The sequence below is a fragment of the Sorex fumeus genome, unplaced genomic scaffold, assembly GCF_029834395.1.
Source record: "Sorex fumeus unplaced genomic scaffold, SorFum_2.1 ptg000024l, whole genome shotgun sequence".
Taxonomy (NCBI): domain Eukaryota; kingdom Metazoa; phylum Chordata; class Mammalia; order Eulipotyphla; family Soricidae; genus Sorex; species Sorex fumeus.
This window is the reverse complement of record NW_026606081.1, coordinates 20,809,446-20,830,951: the sequence shown is the minus strand read 5'-3', so window position 1 is coordinate 20,830,951 and position 21,506 is coordinate 20,809,446. Positions and strand designations below refer to the sequence as shown.

Genomic DNA, 21,506 nt, shown 5'->3' with positions numbered 1-21,506 from the left:
CCCACTTCACATAAGTCATCCAGGGACCCCTATCAGATCAAAATGACTTGGGCATTTGCTTTCTTCTCCTCTTCCTTGGACTCCAGTATGACAGAAATCTCTAAATATCTCTTTGTGGACATGAAGATGGTGCCCGAGCCGGCAAACCCTGCGAACAGGAGCTGTTTCTCAGGAAGGTACAGCATGGCTGGGGTTGTAAGAACCAAAAAAGTAAATTGATGTGTGATTGAATCTCAAATATACACATAAACATTTGTTCATTTAGTTTCATGATGCATATTCAGAGGACCTAAGCTATCTCTGGAACAAGGCCAGTACATGGGAAGGCTAATACATGAGAAGCTGACTTGTGAGACAGCTGACATATGAGAAGCTGACTTGGGAGAAGGTAACACATAGGAAGCTGACAGGTGGAAAGGCTGATATGTGAAAAGCTGATTTGTGAGAAACTCACATGTGAGAAAATGACACATGAGAAACTGAATTGTGAGAAGTTGACACATGGGAAGCTGACATGTGAAAACTGACATGTAGGAAGTTGACATACAGGAAGTTGCCAGGTGGCCGGTATGTGGCAGATGACATATGAGAATCTGACCTGTGGATACTGACTCGTGGGAGACTGGTATGTGGAGGGCTGACATGTGAGAAACTGACAGTTGGGAAGCTGACATGTGAGAAGCTGATATGTGGAAAGTTGACATGTGGGAAGTGGACACGTAGCAGACTGATATATGAAATGCTGACACATGGAAGGAGGACACGTGAGATGCTGACATGTGAGATGCTGACACATGGGATGCTGACACATGAGAAGCTGACACATGAGATGCTGACACGTGAGATGCTGATATACCAGAGATGGGGAGAGCTGGGAATGCACTGTGAGCGGTGCTGAGACTCGGGGCCCAGAGACTTTGCTCACTAACCCAGTGTGGCTCAGCACTGTGTGAGGTCTGAGAAGGCTGCAGTCAACTCTCTGACACCTTTCACTTCTTATTGGTCTGTTTTTAGGAGTGCCACACCTGGCAGTGCTCAGGGGCTCCTCTACACCCAGCTCAGTGCTGGGGGCCTCAGAGTGCCCGGATCAAACCCGGTGTTGCCCCCACATGCAGATCCTGTGCTTCAGCCTTTCAAGCCATCTCCGCAGCGCACGTCCCAGAACCACCACCCTCTTCCTCTGGGAATCTTCACGTCCCTAGACCTTCCTCAGAGACCCTTTCCTGCCTTTCTCCAGCTGTCCAGGTCACTCTGCCTCTATTCAGAGAGCAGCAGCCGTACTTATGTGGATAAGAGGGGTACACCAGGCAGGTGGGCCTGTCCAGTGCACGTCTCCGGGGCAGCACCAGCAACCTTCGTTGCAGTTGAAAGTGTTTTTACTTATTTCCCAATAATCTTTATTGATTGCAGTGTTGTGAGTTGTGTACTGGTAATGGTGGTTTAAATTCAAATAATTCTCACACTACCCCACACCCATTGCCAGACCACCTGCCTCCCTTTGAAGGGTGACAGAGCAGGCACCAATGGGCACGGAGGACCACTCCTCTGTGACCTTCCCGATGTGCCCGGAACTGGAGGGAGAACACTGTCACACCCAGGGATTCCTGCTGAGTCATGCTGCACCAACCGCCAGGCAGGCACTTTCACAGGCAGAAGCAGTGTCCTGGCCTCAGGCCTCTGTGGTTTCTGCCTGCTGGAGTTCAGGTTGCTGTCTTATTTTGCCTTTTTTGTGTGAAGCAAAGTTTTTATTAAAACCTATTAGATGTGAAGGGAGAGAGAAAAGGAGAAGCATGTGAGAGCGAACACAGGTTTTCCAGAGTGGAAAAAGCAAGAAAAGAAACAGACAAGAGGCAACATGTATTCAAGGGAGAACATGGGCTTGAAGAGCAAGTCTGGGGTGCAAGTGTGAAGAGTTCAGACACGCCAGCTTGTTTGCTTAATTGTGGAGCCTCATCTGCCTCCTGATGGCTTGCTGTATGTGCTCTGAGCTCGTTGCAGAAATCCTGGTGCCCAGAGCAGTTTAACCTGAGACTCTCGCTCTGGAGACTGAGAAATACAGTGAGAAACACACAAACAAAATTTCCTGGGAGATCAATCTCTCTGGATTTGATATCATTGCTTCATGAAGAGTATGTTTCCTTCAGTTTCCTGTGATAGAAGTTTCTAGGTATGCGGGTACCAGGACTATTTTCTGAACCGCATAGCCGTGTAAGCATCCATGCGACATTTCCTGACGTGCAAAGTGATCAATGGAAAGTAAATGATCTAGCGTTTGCCCCTGAAAGACAGGCTTGAATGGTGGTGGGAAAATCTGAGCAAAATGGAATGCCCAACCCAAATGCATCTGGACTGTGCATTTAACTACGGTGCTATGCCGCCCTGGGAGGGGAAGAGTGTCTGTTCCTCCTCCTGTTCCCCCTTGCAGTGGCGGCATGGTGGCCTGCATCTTTTAGACACTAATGAACAGCCAGGTATGAGACTGTATTGACGAGGCACGTGGAGCCTCATGGGATGGGGGGTGGAATCGGCCCTGCTCCCCACCATGACAATGCCCTGGGTTGCCACCCTCAAACGCCTCCTCCGGCTTCTGAACAACCACGATCCCAGAGGCACACAAAGCAATCTCAGAATCCAGGGGATTTTGGCATTACTAAAATGTCAGAAATCCAAATTTGTGTGGCCTCTATTGCAGCCACACGACATCATATGCTCTTCATAATCAGCAATAGAAAACAAATTATCTGATGATATCTTTTTGGCATGTCTGAATGTTGGGGAAAATTCCAAACAATAATGTAGGGTCTCTTGTCGTAATATTGAATGCGATCAATGGAGAGAGAGAGAGAGAGAGAGAGAGAGAGAGAGAGAGTAAAGTGGAAATCTGCCACACAGGTGGGGGCAGGTTGGAGGGGGGTATACTGGGGTTCTTGGTGGTGGAAAATGTGCTCTGATGAAGGGACAGGTATTTGATCATTGTATGACCGACCAAGACTTAAACTGAAAAACTTTGTGACTATTCTCACAATAATTCAATAAATAAATAAATAAATAATAGCTGGTCAAAAAAATAAAAATAAAAGTATTATGGCACTTTGGCCTGGACCATTTTGATGCCAGGGTAGCTCACAGCTTGCCCTGGGTCCATCCAGTCCCTCGCCATGACCCTGCTTTTGGGGTGCTAGGAAGTAAGGGTCGAGAGGCTGAAGTTGAGAGAACAGAAGTCGAGAGAACAGAAGCCCAGGAGCGAATATCATTTGGAGTCAATTAACTCCCAAGTTACAAAAGCATAATATTAACTGTCTTCCTGTGTCTATACAAAAAGGACATTGCTCTGAATTAACTATGCAAAGGACACAAGGAGAAGAGAAAAGCAATATTCACAAGTTAACAGAGTCTGATTAGGAGATAAAGATGATAAACCCATTGGGGAAGCAGAGCACAAAGAAAGAGGTTACAAATAAACACAGAGCACTGTGATGGGAATAACCCAATAAACCTAAGCTCCATGTGGCAAGGCAGAAGGGACAAACCAATGTTATCCTACATCGCTCTACTCTAGCTTCAGGTAGAAATTCTGCAGAACCCATTAAGATGGGCTCCTTCCATCACATCCTTTTATGTAGTTTTATTAAGACGTTCAGTTATGACTTATATCCATATTTAGGTTACCTTCTTGTGCAGACTGTCTTTGCCCCACCCTGTGGCAGACACGATCACTTATATTGGGAGGCAATACAATCCCACCAATATAAAGGAAGTAAAAGATGAAGAGTGGGCAGTGAAGGAGAAAGAAACCACGCCCTGCCCCCAGGAATCAGAAACACACATCACAGTGAGGTTGCATGGGAAATGGGGCATGACCTCCTATGCGTGTACCCCTGGAAACTGACCCCAGTGGCCTGCTTCTTTCCTACAAAGAATGGAACTCTTCATGCGAATAGAGTGGAGGGACTCTTGGAGCTTTCCTGTCTGCTGGCAATTGGTTTCACTTCAAAGAGAATTATCTCTATGGTGTGTGTGTGGGGGGTGGGGTGGGGGGGTGGGTGATGTGCTCAGGTCAAACCATGGCTCCTGTGAAGTCCCACACCATGAGACATAAAATGTTACATGTGTTGGGAAGTCTTGCAGGAAAGCTGCTGCTGGTCCGGATCTAAAAGACGGAAGTGGTGACTGTGCTCCCCTGGCGTCTGGCCTGAGCTCGCTAAGCCTCGCTAAGCTTGCTAAGCAGCACAGTGGCTGGGGGCCTGAGCACAAAGCCGAGATCTGGATGCACGGGCAGCATCTCCAGCAGTCTTGCTGTTTCCAGGTGCTTGCCCCTGGCTGGCTGGATAGCACAGAACCAGTGTCCCTGCAGCTTGTTCACTTGCTTGCTGTTGTGGGTGGGACTGGGTCCCCACATCTGACCTCTGTGTGAGGAGGCAAGCCGTGGGGTCTGTCTAGGGCTAGACAGTTCCAACTCGAGGGAGGCTCACAGCCCCAAAGTGTGTTTGTTACAAGACTATGGCTGCTGTTCCCTACAGTTCTGAGACCTGGGCACTCATGTGAATTTTATTGAGAGACAGAGGACACAATGTTGAAAGGAGTGGACTTTGAAATGTGAAACAGGGCTCCAGGCCCAGGCCAATCAAGGCTTGCTTTTGTAAAGAACCACAGCACTTTCAAAAACTCTCTTTCAGCAGTAATCACGATCAGGATTATGACCATCCTGTTGTTCGTCAATTGGCTCGAGCAGGCCCCAGTAACGTCTCCTTCGTCCTAGCCCTGAGATTTTTTAAAAAGTGCCATATTCAAGGCTCTTTCAGGGTTAGGAGAATGAGACCCATCACTGTTACTGGTATTTGGCATATTGGGTACACCACGGGGAGTTTGCCAGACTCTGCCGTGTGGGCAGGTTACATTTGGTAGCCTGCCAGTTTGTCCGAAGTAGGAATGAGATGATAAGATGTCACGCGGCCGTGAATGCGTTTTATCAGTAATACTATGGGCAATTCTGAAACTAGGTCTGTGAGTGAGAGACCGAAGAAATGGTCAGCATCAGCAGGAAAACATGGAAGAAAGATGAGTAAGAAGTGTGAGAATAAGGGACCACGTGGCAGTGGTCCCTTAGCTATAGGTTACTCAGCAAGGTCACAGACAAAAAATCACCTCGAACACCAGTTCTTTGATTCCCACCAACTTCTGTCCCATCAGACTTGCAGTTTCTCTCAATCACGGCTCAAATTTTTCCTATAGATTCTCATGTAGCCAATTGATGTACTGGTTTTCTAGTCTAGATCCAAGCTTAAGTCCAATGGAAATCGCTCCGTGGAAGCCGTCCTCAATGTGATCGTGAGTCACCTGCACCCCAGCATTCCGCAGGCGGGTGACGTACATGACCCCGTCGTCTCTCAGGACATCATACTGACAGGTGAGGACATAGGTCCGGGGCAAGCCATGCAGCTGTGTGTCGTCAGCCAACAGGGGAGCTGCCCGCACGTCCAGAAACCCTGGGTACTTGTTCGCCAGCTTAGCACTGCCGAAGCTTGGATTCTTATAAACATGTCCCTGTTGAAACCTCTCAGGCAGCAAGGAGCTCCAGTTGACAAACCTTAGTAGGTGACCCGATTGCGCAGGCACGTGCTGGTTGGAAGACATGGCTTTTTCCAGGGACCTGTCTGTAGTGAAATACTCACTCCAGAACCTGACCATGAGCCACCGGGGCAGAGCTAGGAAGTGCGCGTTTTCACGGTAGGATGGCAAGTCCAAATCAAGAGTCTGGAGGGCAGGGTAGATGAGGGCCTGGGCCTTAACTTTCACCTTGACATCTTGGTCCCGGAGCAGCTGAAAACAATTTAAAGTCATTATTCAAACAATAGTCTTTATATAAAAAACAGTCAGAAACACATTTTAAAATAAGCCTGACTTCCATGAGACCAGAATCTCTGACACAGCCATCAGAACCATCTCTCAGAGAACTCGCTAGTCCCAGACTGCATCTAAGCCTGCCTGAGTCCACCTTGTCAGAGCTCCTGCACTGACATTGATCCAGAGGCCTGCCCCTAGGGGCAGAAAGGGCACTGTAAGCTGAAGTGATTTGGGTGTTCTTAAACCTTGAAAAGAAATCTTGTCCTACACTTTTCTCATGTCTTATTGGTGCTTTGATGCTTTCCAGAACAGTCTCTTATCCAGAGTTTCAGCTCATAGGTCAGAATCCAAGGACATGTCATTGCAGATGTGAGCCTTGGAGGCAGCAAGTTCTTGTTGGAACTCTGTGTTTTCAAAAGTCCGGCAGCGCTCTCTCTCACCGCCTGCGTTTGGTGGTCTCGGGTTGCTTCCCCCACCCCAGGGAGGTGGATGGCGATGGGCAGGAGAGGAAGCAACGAGGGCCAGGCTGGTTGGTATCAATTGTAGTTTATTCCAATCTTCACTCCCCTTCTGCTTCTCTCTCTCAAACCTGAGCCCCTCTCACTTCTGACTCTGCCCTCTGGAGCCTAAGCTCGAGCCTAAGCCCGAGGCTGAGCCTGAGCCTGAGCCTGAGCCTGAGCCTCAGCCTGAGCCTCAGCCTCAGCCTCCACCTGCGCCTTCTCACTCCCTCTGAGCTTACAGTCTTAGTTTATATAGCAATCATGTAAGGTGGTGACACAAAGGTGGGTTGAACATTAACAAATCAGCAAAGAGAGGTAAGACCACTTCTTGAGGAGTTTAACTCAAGGATAAAATCTCATCTAAAGAGATTATTCCAGATTATTAGGAGATCTGCTCAAGGGTGGGATCCCAAAGAGGGTGTGTTCTTTCCTCAGCTAGTAATCTACTTAAATAGTTGTACTAAATCTAACTTCCAATATTTCCAGCAATGTCATTCTGTATGAGCACAGTAAGAGATATAAACTTACAGTTTGGTTCTTCCTGAGGACATCTCACTATATATTCCGCAGTCCTCAGGCCAGGTTAGTCTTCCTAATCCCAGCAGGATCCTAGTCCCATTGTTACTTACTTTTGGATCATGACAGCATTTGTCCATGATCATGCCCTCAACTTAGAGTTGAGTATCATGGCGCTTTGGCCTGGCCCATTTCGATGAAGGGTAGCTCACAGCTTGTCCTGGATCCATTCAGTCTCCCGTTGGGACCCTGCTTTTGGGGTACTAGGAACTAAGGGCAACTGAGTCGAGAAAGCAGATGCCCAGGAGTAAATATTATTCGGAGTTAATCATCTCCCAAGTTACAAAGCATAATATTAACTGTCTTCCTGTGTCCATACAGAAAGGACATTACTTTAAGGTAAACTACGCAAAAGACATAACTTATAATACAAGTTCAGTGTCCTTAGAAGGATCTTACAAGCTAACAGAATCTGATTAGGGAGAAAAGGTGATTAATTGGCTGGGGAGGGGGGCACAGAGAAGGGTTTAGAGATAAACAAAGGAATGGGTGTGACTAGGGAACACTGTGATGGCTACACTGTGATGTAACTCGATAAACCTAAGCTCCCTGTGGCAATGTTATCCTACAGAACTCCAGGCCCAAAACCCTGACTCCTGCATCTTATTGGAGTTACAAGTTCTCGGTTTCTGATAAATGGGAGATATCTGCTCTGCAGATATTAGAGCAGATATTATTACTATTTAGAACAGATCACAGAACACGTATCTTTCCTTGGGCTGTAAGGAGGAAGCTTTCCAACATATGAAGAGCCCAAATTTGCATATTTTAAAATGCAAGTAGAAAGAAATACAATCAACAAAACCAACAATGGTGTTCATTTGATCTGCACAGTATATTTAAATACAGCTTTTACGTTTAACTCTTAAATTGCATATCACGGGTGGGCCTCCCATTGTTCATCAATTTGCTCAAGCGGGCTCAGTAACGTCTCCATCATGAGACTTGTTACTGTGTTTGGCATATCGAATACGTCACGGGTAGCTTGCCAGGTTCTGCTGTGTGGGCGAGATACTCTTGGTAGCTTGCCGGGCTCTTGGAGAGGGGTGGAGGAATCGAACTCGGGTTGGCCATGTTGGCTGCTTGTAAGGCAAACGCCCTACCGCTGTGCTATCACTCCAGCCCCAAATTGCATATATTCATTTGGAAATATATGAGTCAGTTTGTCCTGTTGGAACATGGTTTTTGAGCCATAAGTGACCGGTTCTTTTCTTAGGTCAGATAATTAGAATTCAGACTGGTTCTTTTGTTTGTTTGGGGGCCACAGCCAGCAGTACTTGGGGGCTACCCCCTGGTGCAAGGCTTGTGGACAAAGAGGTGCTGAACACAAACCTGAAACCACCCATGCACACACTCCAGCCTATGAGCCCTCTCCTGGTCCTGGTACCAACACTTTTTACCTGTAATTGATCAAGCTAAGTATGATTAAGTGCCAGCTTTGAGCCAGTCTGCAGGTTTGGCTCACTGACATAGGAACAGTGCTGTGACTGATACCTAAAAGTGACCATTTCTCCTGAAAAAGTAGTATCCCTGAACCTGTCCACTCTACTCCGTGACAGCAGTTTCACCACAAGTTTGCACTGCATTGGAGAACTCTGGCTACACTTCAGTTCCCAGTGGTTGTGACTGTATCACACGCACAGAGACACACACGCACACACACACACACATGCACACACATGCATATAAATATATATATATATATATATATATATCTCCCGTGATATCAGAAAGCATGGTACTCCTTAGCCAACCATATTAATTATGTTGAAGTCAATTAATATAAAGGAATTTTCATTATTTTAATTTTTTAAAGGATGTAAAGAGAAGAACCCAGTTTATAAAAGTTCTCTGATATGAATCGCTACATCTCTCCAATGCAAATAATATCTGTATTATGTCATCATCTTTCCACTGGTATTCTGTCTAAATAAGTGTGTGTAAGTGCAGAATGTTTTAAGGAGTGAGCCATGCTCAGTGTCCTACCTGTTGACTCACTGCAGCGGCTAAATTCCCTCCAGCACTGTCTCCAGAGATTCCGATCCTTGTAGGGTCCACACCATACTTTTTAAGGACATCTTGACGTAAGAACCACTTTAATGAGTTATATACATCTTCAAATTGAGCTGGAAAGTGATATTTAGGTGCTAGCCTGTAGCTGCAGACAGATTAACAATGTTCATGTCAACTTCATTTCTGGGTGGTTATTGCTTGTCATCTACACTGAAGTCCCACTGCACGACAAGGACTCCATCTCAGGGGCGTCACTACATTCATTCTCACCCCAACTCACCCCCTCTAGCACACACTGACCCTGTCACTAGCTCACTCACACCTTCCTCTGCCCTTCTGAGAGTCAGCCCACAGGTTCAGTTTTGTTTTATTTCAGTTTCTGTCTTTGCTCCGTTGCCCTGTATGCCACACATGTGAGAAGTCTTCCTTCTTGCATTACACTACACAGTGGAACAATAATCATTTTAATATTTAAAAATCTGTTTGAAAGCACAGTCTTCTAACCCTAAAATCAAACGTAAAATCTCCTTTATCATTCCTGATATTTGGGGTTGTTAATACTCAAAATACAGACAACATCCTTCTCTTCATGCTGAATAGAAAAGTTTTTACAAATCTTCAATTTTATATGAGAAAAGGCTTGGATGCAAACCTCGAATTAGACTTAAGGATAAAACAGCAGATAACATCCCCTAATTAAACTTCTTCCAGAATGTCACTATCTCTGCAAGTTTACTTCGTTATTAATTTTTTAACATTCTGTTCCAACTTAATCTAATGACCAAGGTAGCATTGGGTCAAGAATAAGTTTCTTTTTATAGTTTCTTGGTTACTTTATTAAGTTACACTGGGATTGCTTCTTTTATTGATTATGAATATAGAATTTTTTGAGGTAGCTCCTATATATGGGCTGGAGCGATAGCACAGCGGTAAGGCATTTGCCTTGCACGCAGCAGCCCAGCCGAGTCAGGTTCGATTCCTCCGCCCCTCTCGGAGAGCCCGGCAAGCTACCGAGAGTATCTCGCCCACATGGCAGAGCCTGGCAAGCTACCCGTGATGTGTTCAATATGCCAAACACAGTAACAAGTCTCAAAAAAAAAATTGGAGACGTTACTGGGCCCACTCGAGCAAATCGATGAACAATGGGAGGACACCTCCTATGCTCCTATATATATTCTCATATTGTTTAGTGAGTTAATCACCTTAGGTGAAGCCTGTCGACCAGCTCACTGGCCCTATGATCCACTTGTGTGATCTCTGTGGTTCAGAGGGGCCAGGACCCCTATTGGCGAGACATGCTGTGGCTGCCCACCACGGCAGCTCTCTCTCTTCTGACTCATCTTGGTCACACCAAGCTCGAGTTTCCCACTCTCACTTCCTAGATGTCACTAGCATTGCGTGTCACAAACCCAGATATGACAGTAGTACCAAGAGAAGGCACCCAACCCCTGGGCTCAGAGCCTACACAGTTCTTACTTGGTGGAAATGACCACAGCATTCAATCTGTGGGCTGTCCGTCTTGACAGAAGGTCATAGATATAAAACTCTGCAACAAAAAGAACTGAAATCAGAGACTGTGAATGAGTGGATGGGTCTCATTCAACATAGGAGAAAACCCCTGAAATGCTGTGGGCAAATGTACTTGGTCCCTCACTCTCCTACAGAACCTATTTCTCCTTGGTGCCCTTTCATAGGCAAGTTGCCAGTCTTCTGTCTTTCCCCATAGTGTCATGTGGCACACTTCTGACCAGTTTCATTCTCAAAATGAGCCTCATGTCCCCTCACTTAGCAGGTGTGGAAGAAACAGACACCAGCCTTAGCTTGCTGGCCTGCAGGACGTCAGATTATTGGACAAAGAAGGGAAGAGGGGAGGCCCAGAAACAAAAGCAGCAATGTGCGAGGCTAGAGGGGCCAGTCAGACTAGCCAGCCAGTTCATGTCTTGGGCAGGCAAGAAGGGTGTCAGGATAAAGACAGGGCACAGTCCACTGCTGGAGTTGGTTAAAGTTCCACTGGCATGTAAGACACTTCATAGGACTTTTAGGAATGTGTCAGGGGGTAGGTACAGGGTGTGATATTGTCAAACAGGACACAGCAGGTGGGCTGAGAGGAGAGGGAAGACCTCAGGCTTTAAGCCTGGACCCAAGGTCAGACATACACCAAGGTGATGCTTTCTTTGTCCTCCAACATGAATAGCACCTTTTATTTAAAGTTAGGTCACAGGTACTGTGCCTTTCTCTAACGTGGAAACAGAAAGCATCAGACAAATGCACTTTGTTTGAGGGTGCTATTATCTGCTTCCTCAGCTGTAACAAACATGCCCAGACTTGGGAGGAAGATCTTTGAAGTAGTGTGTTGGGCAGGGTACCCCGGAGCTGGCCAAACCACCATGTGGCCGGACTTTATACTGGAAACATGGCCTCACTGGAGGGGAGAGACCGAATCACTTGAGACAATCTCCACTTGCACTGTGTAAGGACCCAGGTGCCCCTTTCCAGACGCATGTTGGTCCTCTGCATTTGGCAGGCCCCCAGCACCCTTCCAGTGACCCATAGTTACCCACCGCTCCTCTACCAAAGACATGCTGGCCAACCTCTCATAGATAGATAAAAAATATAGAAAGACTTAATGCACATGATACGTGAATAAAGGCAGACTTTCAGTATCTAGAGTGAATTGTACATAGTGCATCCTAAGTACTGTGCACATGTAAGCATATTAGGTAAAGGTAAAGGTAAAGGCCCTCCCGTTGATCGTCGATTTGCTCGAGCGGGCCCAGTAACGTCTCCATTGGAGACTTTGTTGTTACTGTGTCTGGCATATCGAATACTCTCGGTAGCTTGCCGGGCTCTCCGAGAGGGGCGGAGGAATCGAACTCTGGTCGGCCATGTTGGCCGCTTGTAAGGCGAACGCCCTACCCGCTATTAAATACACAAAATAAACATTAAAACGGGTATTCTTAGCTAGAGATGAAAGTAAAGCAACTTTGCTCAACTCTATTCTTCTTTCTCTTCTACTTCATTCCTCTTGTTCCTCCACCACTAAGTTTGTTGAAAGTCTGGAGTCACCACCTCATTTCCCTCCACTGCCCTTTCAACTTTCATTGGAACAGCAGTTAACAGGTTTAGTAATGAATGTCTAAGTTCAAAATAAGATTTCTTGCCTTTAACCACAACACCCAATAGGAGAGAGAGAACAAAAGGGAATGCCCTGCCACAGAGGCAGGGTGGGAGGGGGGTATGGGGGGTGGGAGGGATACTGGGATCCGTGGTGGTGGGAAAAGGGCACTGGTGGAGGGATGGGTACTTGATCGTTGTATAATTGAAACCCAAGCACAAAAATTTGTAAGTCTACAACTGTACCTCATGGTCACTAATAAAAATAAATAAAAATAAATATATAAATATGTCTAAAAAAAAAGATTTCTTGCCTTAGACTGGCTACTGCACTGTAGCACTGTCCTCCCATTGTTCATCAACTTGCTCAAGTGAGCACCAGGAACGTCTCCACTGTGAGACTTGTTGTTACTGTTTTTGGCATATTGAATATGTCACGGGTAGCTTGCCAATCTTTGCCCAGCAGGCAGAATACTCTCGGTAGCTTGCTGGACTCTCCGAGAGGGGCAGAGGAATCGAACCCGGGTCAGCTATGTGCAAGGCAAACGCCCTACCCACTATGCTATCGCTCCGGCCCATAATGAGATAAAGGAATTCATTTCATTGACTTTCCTTGAACATGGAATTGATAGGAGAATTACCAAGAAATTCATGATGAACTATTCTCAAAATATAAATACTTGGCATGATGTTTCCTTGCACCTATGCCTACAGTACGAATCACTAACTCAAGTGACCTAAGTCACTAGCAATTTCTTTATATATATATGTATATATATATATATATATTTAAGTGTTTTCTGCTCAACTAGAATTGTTATTGAAATCATTTACAAAATCATTTACCAAAATCTGGTGCTTTACAAACACTGAGCATGAAGCTCAGGGCATAAAGTTTGAGATACTTTATTCTGAACCCAGTGACATATTAGTCCATATTTTTTCTGTTTTTTTTTTTGAACAGAATACAATGTGCACTTGTGCTTCTTTTATTTATTTTTTTTATGATGCAGCCTAGCATTGGGATTACTAACTCCGACGACTAGCATGGCTATTATTTTCTCCATTACCTTGCAATTCTTGGAGAAAACTGTGAGCAATCACAACACAGGTGTATTTGTTGCACATTAATAGCACCTGGAACTTGACACTGAAATTCTGGAAGTCACTAGGCAGCACGTATTTCTTTACTTGCTGTTCCCATAATCAATTTTGGGTATCAATAATTGGTCCTTGAATATTTTGCTTATCCTATAGTCCATGTCCATGCCTGTGGAGTTTTTCAAGTTACATTTAATTTTTTTCAATTTTTAATTTAAAATTTTACTGATTGAGATTGTTTGCCTTACAATAATATTAATGTTGATCTTTCACACACATAATTCCAATACCACAACCTTCAACCAAAGGAACAGTTCTGAAGGTTTCAGCCATCACTTTCAGATGGCTGAAACGTTGTTTTTCTGGAATACTATTTAGCAGATATGTCTTCATGATTTGTCGGAATTAGTAACTGAATAAATTGCATGTTAAGCTAAAAAATTTTAAGACGGTGACCTACCGGCACTTCCCAAACACCAACCACCGCCATGGATATAAAATAAACCTCTCCGGGGTGTCTCAGTCTCCCTCTTTGGCACATAGACACGGACAGGGGTGTTGTGGAAAGTGGTATCCACCACAGTGACGTTTTCATCAGAAGTCGGTGGGGTTTCCAGGAAACTCATGAGGTACATGCTACTGGTCATATAATGGCTGATTCCCAGAAACTCAACCAACAGCATCTGAGAAGAGAGACAAGAACAGGGCTCATCGTGAGCATCAGGGCAGCAGAGCCCAGGCACAGGTCAGGGAGACACCTGGAGGACTGGACCTTGTAGCCTCTTCACAACCCAGGGTCTAATACCACTGCCATTGCCCTAGAGGATTACAGGGTATGGCCACTTGGCAAACTCTTGCTTTTTCTGAGTGTGAAGTAAGACCAAGTTCCTGGCCTAAGTGAGCTTAGGTTCAGGTGGGAGAACGGGATCAACAGGCGACTTTAAGGCATCACTCTGGGGCTCTCAGACATGTGTGGGAGGGCCACCACGGTCACCTCACAGATGGCAGCTGTTGTGCAAGATGAGGCAGAGATTTCCTGCAGTGGGTGGGTCTGACCTGTTGGTCCAAAATGGGTTGAGGAGGGAACTGTCCAGAGATGGGTGAGACAATTTGTGCAATTTCCTGGCACAGAAAGTCTTTGTGCTGCCACAGACCCAGGCCCTACCCAGCAGAACTGGCCAGTGGAGGCTGTATACCAGAGACCCCTCACCGATGTGCTCCTGAGCACACCAGCAGACACCTGTGACAGTCCTCCTCACATGTGACCCTTCCTGCTCCCATGCATGGTGTGTGGCTGTGTTTGTGTAGGGTGTTTTCCTCACTTATCTGCATTGTTTTCCCTGAAATCCCTTAGTGTGAGAGGACAGTTGGTCTGTCAGCCAGGCCCACTTTTCCAGTCTATCCACCTCCCCACTGCTCACCTGTTTCAACTGCCCTATGACCTCTGGGTGACGGGGTTACGGGGGAGGCCCCTGAGAGAGGACAGCAGCATGTGAGGGGGCCATGTGCTGCCAAGGAACCATGGCTCAGAGGTTGGCGTTCCCACGGCCATTGTTTCCCAGCCCACACGCACAGCATTTTTGTCCTCTCTGCACCCTTACTAGCACAGGTAGCTCAGCGCAGAGAAGATGAGAGGAGAAAATGGCTGCTCTGGATGCCAAGTAATCGGCAAGGTGGCAGGCGGCACTGCTGTCTGCTCGGCCTTGGCTGGGAAACACTTCCAGCTCCCTTGACTTTTACCAAGCAGCCTGTTTAGAAATTCCTCTGTAAAGCAGCATGTCCCTGGGTGAGTAGCAGAACAGAATTCTGCCACTCAGCCTGCCTGTGGGGTCCACGCTTCCCAGAGACGCTGCTGTTGTCTTGCCCCAAAGAGATCTTCGTTTTTCTTGCCAGCACACTGTCTTTTAACACTGAAGATCAAAACGACTGGACTAGTTCCAGGATCCTGCATTAAGGAAGTGAAGCCAGGCAAATGTGGGATTTCAAATCAATCAGCAAACCTAAAGAGCTAAAGTTCCAAGACAGCAGGAAAAAAAGTCTAAAAAATTAAATTATTTAATATTCCAAATCAATAAAATTCTACTTACCAAGTTTGATACAGTTTTCATACTTGTTTGCATGCTCAGCACTGCCCAGGGCTCTTCGATGTTCTCTGGGAGTGGCGTATACACATACCACGCACCAATGACCCCCAGAAACAGAAGTAAAAATGTCCTTCTGCCCATGGCGGTTCCCGTCCTACTTAGCAGCTCAGCCTACACACTTTGGAAAAAGCAACGTGTTGAAATTTCAGCCTGGTATTCTTGCCACAGCCTACATATTACCTAACTTCCAGATTACAAGTTCTCTGCCCAGCCTGTCACCTCATTGGTTATCATTCAGAAATGATTAAACTTAGAACAAGGACAAAAGAGCAATTCTGCTTAGCAAAAGTACCCACTTCCTGGCACAGCTGCCAAATCCACTGGCTGTATTAAGTTGCTAGGCAATCAATAAATAAACATTTGTCACACAATTTCATGAGGCAGAATACTCATTAGCAAGAAAAACAGTGTAGAAGTAGAAGGAAGGCAGTACATGCTTCTCATCGCCAATCTCAAAGAGAGGAAGGCCTGATAGACACTGTAAAAGTACAGATAGCTGTCACAAGTCAACGGAGTGGTCACATGTCTTTTATGTCCATGTTTTAATGTCACTGTCACTGTCCTCCTGTTGTTCATCTATTTGCTCAAGTGGTCCCATAACATTGTGAGACTTGTTGTTACTGTGTTTGGCATATCAAATATGTCACAGGTAGCTTGCCAGGCTTTGCCGTGCAGGCAAGATACTCTTGGTAGCTTGCCGGGCTCTCCGAGAGGGGTGGAGGAATCTAACTCGGGTCGGCCGGGTTGGGCACGTGCAAGACCCTACCTGCTGTGCTATCGCTCCAGCCCATGTTTTAGTGTACTAAAACTAATACTTAACTTTCAATAGCTTCTTTATCATGAAAGAGAGAAAGAGGACAAAGGAAGCTCAGGAAATTGTTGCAGTTTATCATGCAGTCCTTGATGCCAATGTCCTGGCTTAGACTCAGTTCCAAAGGCCACAAGATAACTTCCAAAGACAACAGGAAGTGGAGGTGAGGGTGGAGTCAAGCCCTGTTCACTCAGTTTGCAGGTGTTCCTGGGAGCATCTCAGAACCACTGCTAGTGGAAGGCGTGGAACAAGTTCTGGCCTACCGAACTGACAGCCGCCAGCATCATGTTCAGGCCTAGCAGGAGACCCTCAGCACCAGGATGTGTTTCTGACATGGCACAGACCACACACTTAGGGCTCTTCTGGCAGCTGTGGTTGGTTATTCACCAAGTTTTGTTGTTTTGTTTTATTGAAACAAGGTTTTTACTGAAGGAAACTTACCTAAAAATATGTGAGGGGCTAGAGAAAAGAAATACATATTCAAGAGAGAACACAAGCTTTTCCAGAGAGGAATAAAGCAAGTGAGATAGTGTTCAAGGGAGAACATAAGTTTGAAGAGGAAGGCTATTTGCCACGTCTTACTAAAGTAGAATCTAAGGTCCAAGGACAAGGAGGACTTTGCCCAGAGGGAAAATGTAGAAATCAGTGAAAGAACCAGACTGGCTCCTAGCTCTGCTCTCCCAAGTCCAGGGTCCAGGGGGCATACTTCTTTTACATATTTGTGTTTTTTGTTGTTGAGATAATTTAGGTTAGATGACTGCATATGTTCTAGGGTTACAATTTCACACTTTTTCAAAATGTTACCACACCACAGCGACTACCAAAGTCCAATATTCAAACAATATGTTATTTTTTGCCTGCCTCTCCTACTTTCTTTAAAAGTGAAATTTTAAAGTGCTAAACATGAAGCCTTTTAGTTCTGGTAGTGAAATTTACATAAAATTTAACATTTGAGTCATTTTCAATTCTATGGAGTACATATAGTACTATGATAGTAAATAAATTCAATAATTATTAATTATTGAATAATTATTAATAGCATTATTAATAATAATTAATTATTAATATCATTTTATAATTATTAATAATTATAAAATAATTATTAATAATTATTAATATCACTTTCAAATATTTTTAATCTTCCCAAAATAAAATTCTATGTCCATCTAGCAATAAGCAAGGGTTTTGGGGGGTTTGTTGTAGTTCCTTATAGAGCCATTCCTTATAGGCGGTGCTTAGGGCTTACTCTGCATCTACCCTCAGGAATCCTGGTAGTGCTCAGGGGACCATATATGGTGTCCAGGATCAAAACCCGGTAGGCCAGGTGGTACAAGGCAAGTGCCCCACTTGCACTATCACTCTGGCCTCAGCAAGGTACCCGCCTCTCCTACTTTCTTTTGTCCTTGCCTTCTAGCCTTGTAGAAATCAGAGATGAAGGTTTCATCAAAGGTGCTGACGCACAGTGAGTTACACTTTAAGGAAGAGTTCAAACACCTCTTTTAGGGTGCAGGTGGCAGTGGGCAGTAGGGATTATAACAGAGAGTTCAAGGGTTAAGGTGCATGCCTTGCTTGTGGCCAGCTCGTTTTTATCCCAATGACCTCAGTGTGGTCCTCCCCCTACCCTGTTAGGCATCTCATTTAAATTGTTGTTGTGCCTCAGACCTGGAACTGACAGGGTGGTGAGATTCATACTCCCTCAGCTGCAATGAGCCTCCAGACAAGCAACTGGACTGACGAGATGAAGCTGCTGGAGCACTGTCTTTGATGCTTTAAAGCAGAAGCAAGGTTGGAGTATGCTGAAACCCAGAGATATCAATTTCCCATGTCTCAAGCCATCAGCCACTGGCAATCAAAGCCAATTAATCTATGTATACTTAGAGAATGTCAGGTTTCCTGGAAACAACCCAGTTCCCAGGGAAGTTAGAACTGGGGACATTCCCTAATATATATATATATATAGTGCAATAGCACAGTGGGTAGGGCATTTGCCTTGCCTGTGGCCGACTCAGGTTCAATTCCCTCGTCCCTCTCAGAGAGCCCAGCAAGCTACCGAGAGTATGGCAAGGCCTGGCAAGCTCCCCATGACTTATTCGATATGCCAAAAACAGTGACAACAAGTCTCACAATGGGGGCATTACTGGTGCCCTCTCAAGAAAATTGATGAACAACAGGAGGACAGTGCTACAGTGCTACTGTTGGATATATATATGTATATATATATATGAAATTATAAATTGTTATTGGTAGATATGCTAGAAAATCTAAAGTAATTGTCTTATAGACAGGAAACAGAATGCCTATGTCAGTTCTATCCAAGTACATTCATATCACCAGAAAGTACAATAAAATGTTAACATTTTAAAAATCAATCTTCACAAGTTAATTCTAAACTGCATGGAAGAATAAAGTGCCATGAAAAGTTAATATGTTTAAGATGGAAAAAGAGTAGAATTAAGGTAGTTGTTCTACAAGACTGAAATTTACTACAAAGCTATACAGTGTAAACAAAATATGACTGATTTTGTGTAGTTAAATTATCAGGAAGCCAATGAAGTAGCACAGGGTCATGGTGCTTGCCATGCGCACAGCTGATGCCAGCTCAGTCCGCAGTCCTCAGGTCCTCAGTTCCTCAGAACTTCCAACAGTTCCCCAGGCACCTCTCAGTGTGACCCTTGAGCACAGGGCCAGAAGCCCTGGCGTGCCCGCCCCACTTCTCCACCCCACCACAGATGAACAGGTCACAATCTCAGGGCTCCACAGTGAGAGGAAACTGGGGAGAGACTCCACACTCTGCAGGACCACGGAAAGGCCTGGCAGCCAGGCTGTGGGGACAGATGGAGCCTCCCCATTCTCACTCACAGCAACACAAGAGAGAAAGCCACAAAGTCCAAGAGCAAAGCACACATCCTGTAACATGTGGGTGACCCAACTCATGAGACATGAGCATTAGATAATGAGGGAAGCTGAATGCCATTCGATAAATATAAGCAAGTGAAATATTAAAAATAAAAGTATTAGCCTCTTTACAGATGATGGAAACTCACTAACATCCTCATGCATCAAAGTAGAGAGCAACTGTGGCCCAGTGTCCACACATCCCTCCCTCACTATAGCAGACGACGTGGGAAAGAGAAGCAGTTATCCACATAAAGCATCACAGAGGATCATGAAACATAAAGTCATAGAGTAAGTACAGTGTGAATGAGAAATCAGAAGGTGTAAAACAAAAAATGCATATAAAATGATCTTTTTCCGGCCAAATCTTTCAACTATAGAGGCTGAGGAAAAGCTACCCCACACATCCAGGAACCTCAGAAATATCCTCTAAGTTCTTCCTTGGGGCAGGGTTAGTGTGATAGCAGCTGAGCCGGGGGTCTGGAGGTGATCATCACAGCAGTAACTGGTGGTGAGGATGAACATCTGCTCAGAAACAGCTAAGAACATGGACATCATCTGGGATTTTATTGTGAGGAAGTTTTGTCTCCTCTCTCCCATTAATTTATGTATTCTACCTCTGGAGACTTGTGTATATCTATTTTATATTTTGAATTATACACCAATATCATGCTATTTATTTTGGTTATGCATTTAATCCAAGAAATACATATTATTGCTATTTAGCAATCTCTTCCTATTTACAAGTTCAGCTGAAAATGTTTTCCTGGTTCATTATTTGTGATGATATTTTCTGTTGCATTTGGTCTTTTACCTTTTATTGTGTCAACAATTGCTCGTCCATTATCTTAAATTCATATAAATTAGGGCCAGCTATTAAGTATATCGTGCCTTTTTCAAATTTCCTGATTTGCTAATTGGTTCTGATAAAAGGGGGAAAAAAGAGGAATAGAGAGAGAAGGAGGGAGGGAGAGAGGGAAGAAGAGAGAGACAGGAAGACTGAGAATGAAGAAGAAAAAGGCAGGCAGAGAGGGTGGATGCAGAAAGCAAACCAGTGATTACCATTTCAGAAACATTAACTGACAAGTGCCCATTACTGAGAAGGGAAAAATGCATTTAGGATAGACTTGAGGCAGAACAGCAGCATATACAGGCTTCAGAACGCTTTCGTAATGGGGTGTGTGTGTGTGTGTGTGTGTGTGTGTGTGTGTGTGTGTGTCTATAAAATGTCTCCAGCACTTTGAAAACACGCAGATCAGTTCAGGATCATACTAGATAAAACACAAATTTCATCGAAAGGGAGCAGAAATAGTGTGTGGGGGGGGGAATAACTAACAGTCCCAAGAGGAAACTATTGAGTTATCTCAATGGAGAGGTGAGGGTATACGCCAGTTTCTAGGCAGTTGCTTCTGTACAAGTCTATCTGTAAAGTAGTAAGAATGAAAACCTCCTTGAGTGGCTGATCTTACAAAGCTGCTGCAGGTGCATTATCAGCATTTGTCTCTATGATAAAAGTGACAGAACTGGAAATGGGTGAAAGGTAGCAAACGTGGTCTAACGCACAGCACCTGTCTCCTCACGCAGTGGAGTTCAGTTCTCCTCTGAACTCTTACAGACAAGTGATACTTTGGAAGTTTGCCTCTGAAAATCATTCACATGCAGAAAACAAGCCCAGCACTTAGTTTTCAATTGAAGTCTCTGCCCATGTGGAGAATAAAAACAGGCATAAGATGTTTTTTTTTTTTTTTTTTTTGCCAAGGATCCAAGTCTTCAATTCAGAGGAACAAACTCTGGAGAGCCATGGGCATGTTATTTTTCTTTTGTCTGCTTGTGTGTGTGTGTGTGGGGGGGGTCATGCCCAGCAATGCTAGGAATAACTTATGACTGAACTTGGGGGACCAAATGGGTGCCTAGAATGGAATCCAAGTTCCTTATGTACTAGACCAGTGCCCTACCCCTGCACTTTCTCTCTCTCTCTCTCTCTCTCTCTCTCTCTCTCTCTCTCTCTCTCTCTCTTTCTTTCTCTCTCTCTCTGTCACACACACATATACACACTCTGTTTCTCTCTGTCTCTGTCTCTCTCAATAAAAAGGCACAGCGACAATTTTGGGGTATCAGGAACCTGAAGGTACCATCAAGCTGCTGATGCATTCGCCCCACAGGTGCAGGTTGATCTGCTGGCGGCACCATTTCTTCGCCTGCAATAAATCTTGTGCTTGCCTGGAAACCACCTCTTCTAACTTTCCAGTAAACAATCTTAGCTATCAAGTTTAATATCTATTGGTTCCTTTTAGGTCCAGTATAATTATAATTAACTCTTCATAAAGTGGCAATAGACAGAATTTTGTATTTTTATATTTACATTATCTGGGTTTCTGAATAATAATGACTACAAAGACAATAGTTATTGTAATTGATTCATATCTTTATTGAGGCAATAAATTACATTTTTGTTAGAAGGAACTACAACAACATGCTGTATGATGACTATATATTGATAATATGTAT

The 21,506-nt window shown here is 44.8% G+C and overlaps 1 protein-coding gene across 1 annotated transcript; it reads right to left on the bottom strand.

Annotated features, from left to right (window-relative positions):
- Nucleotides 1–4,534: 4,534 nt before the first annotated feature.
- Nucleotides 4,535–15,437, bottom strand: AADAC (arylacetamide deacetylase). Its single transcript, XM_056114134.1, has 5 exons — nucleotides 15,236–15,437; nucleotides 13,609–13,831; nucleotides 10,410–10,479; nucleotides 8,907–9,078; nucleotides 4,535–5,820 (listed from the first exon to the last, which is right to left on the bottom strand). Exons 1-5 carry the CDS (start codon nucleotides 15,371–15,373, stop codon nucleotides 5,227–5,229), a joined length of 1,197 nt encoding a protein of 398 aa, XP_055970109.1. The 5' UTR covers nucleotides 15,374–15,437; the 3' UTR covers nucleotides 4,535–5,226.
- Between the last annotated feature and the right edge of the window lie 6,069 nt (nucleotides 15,438–21,506).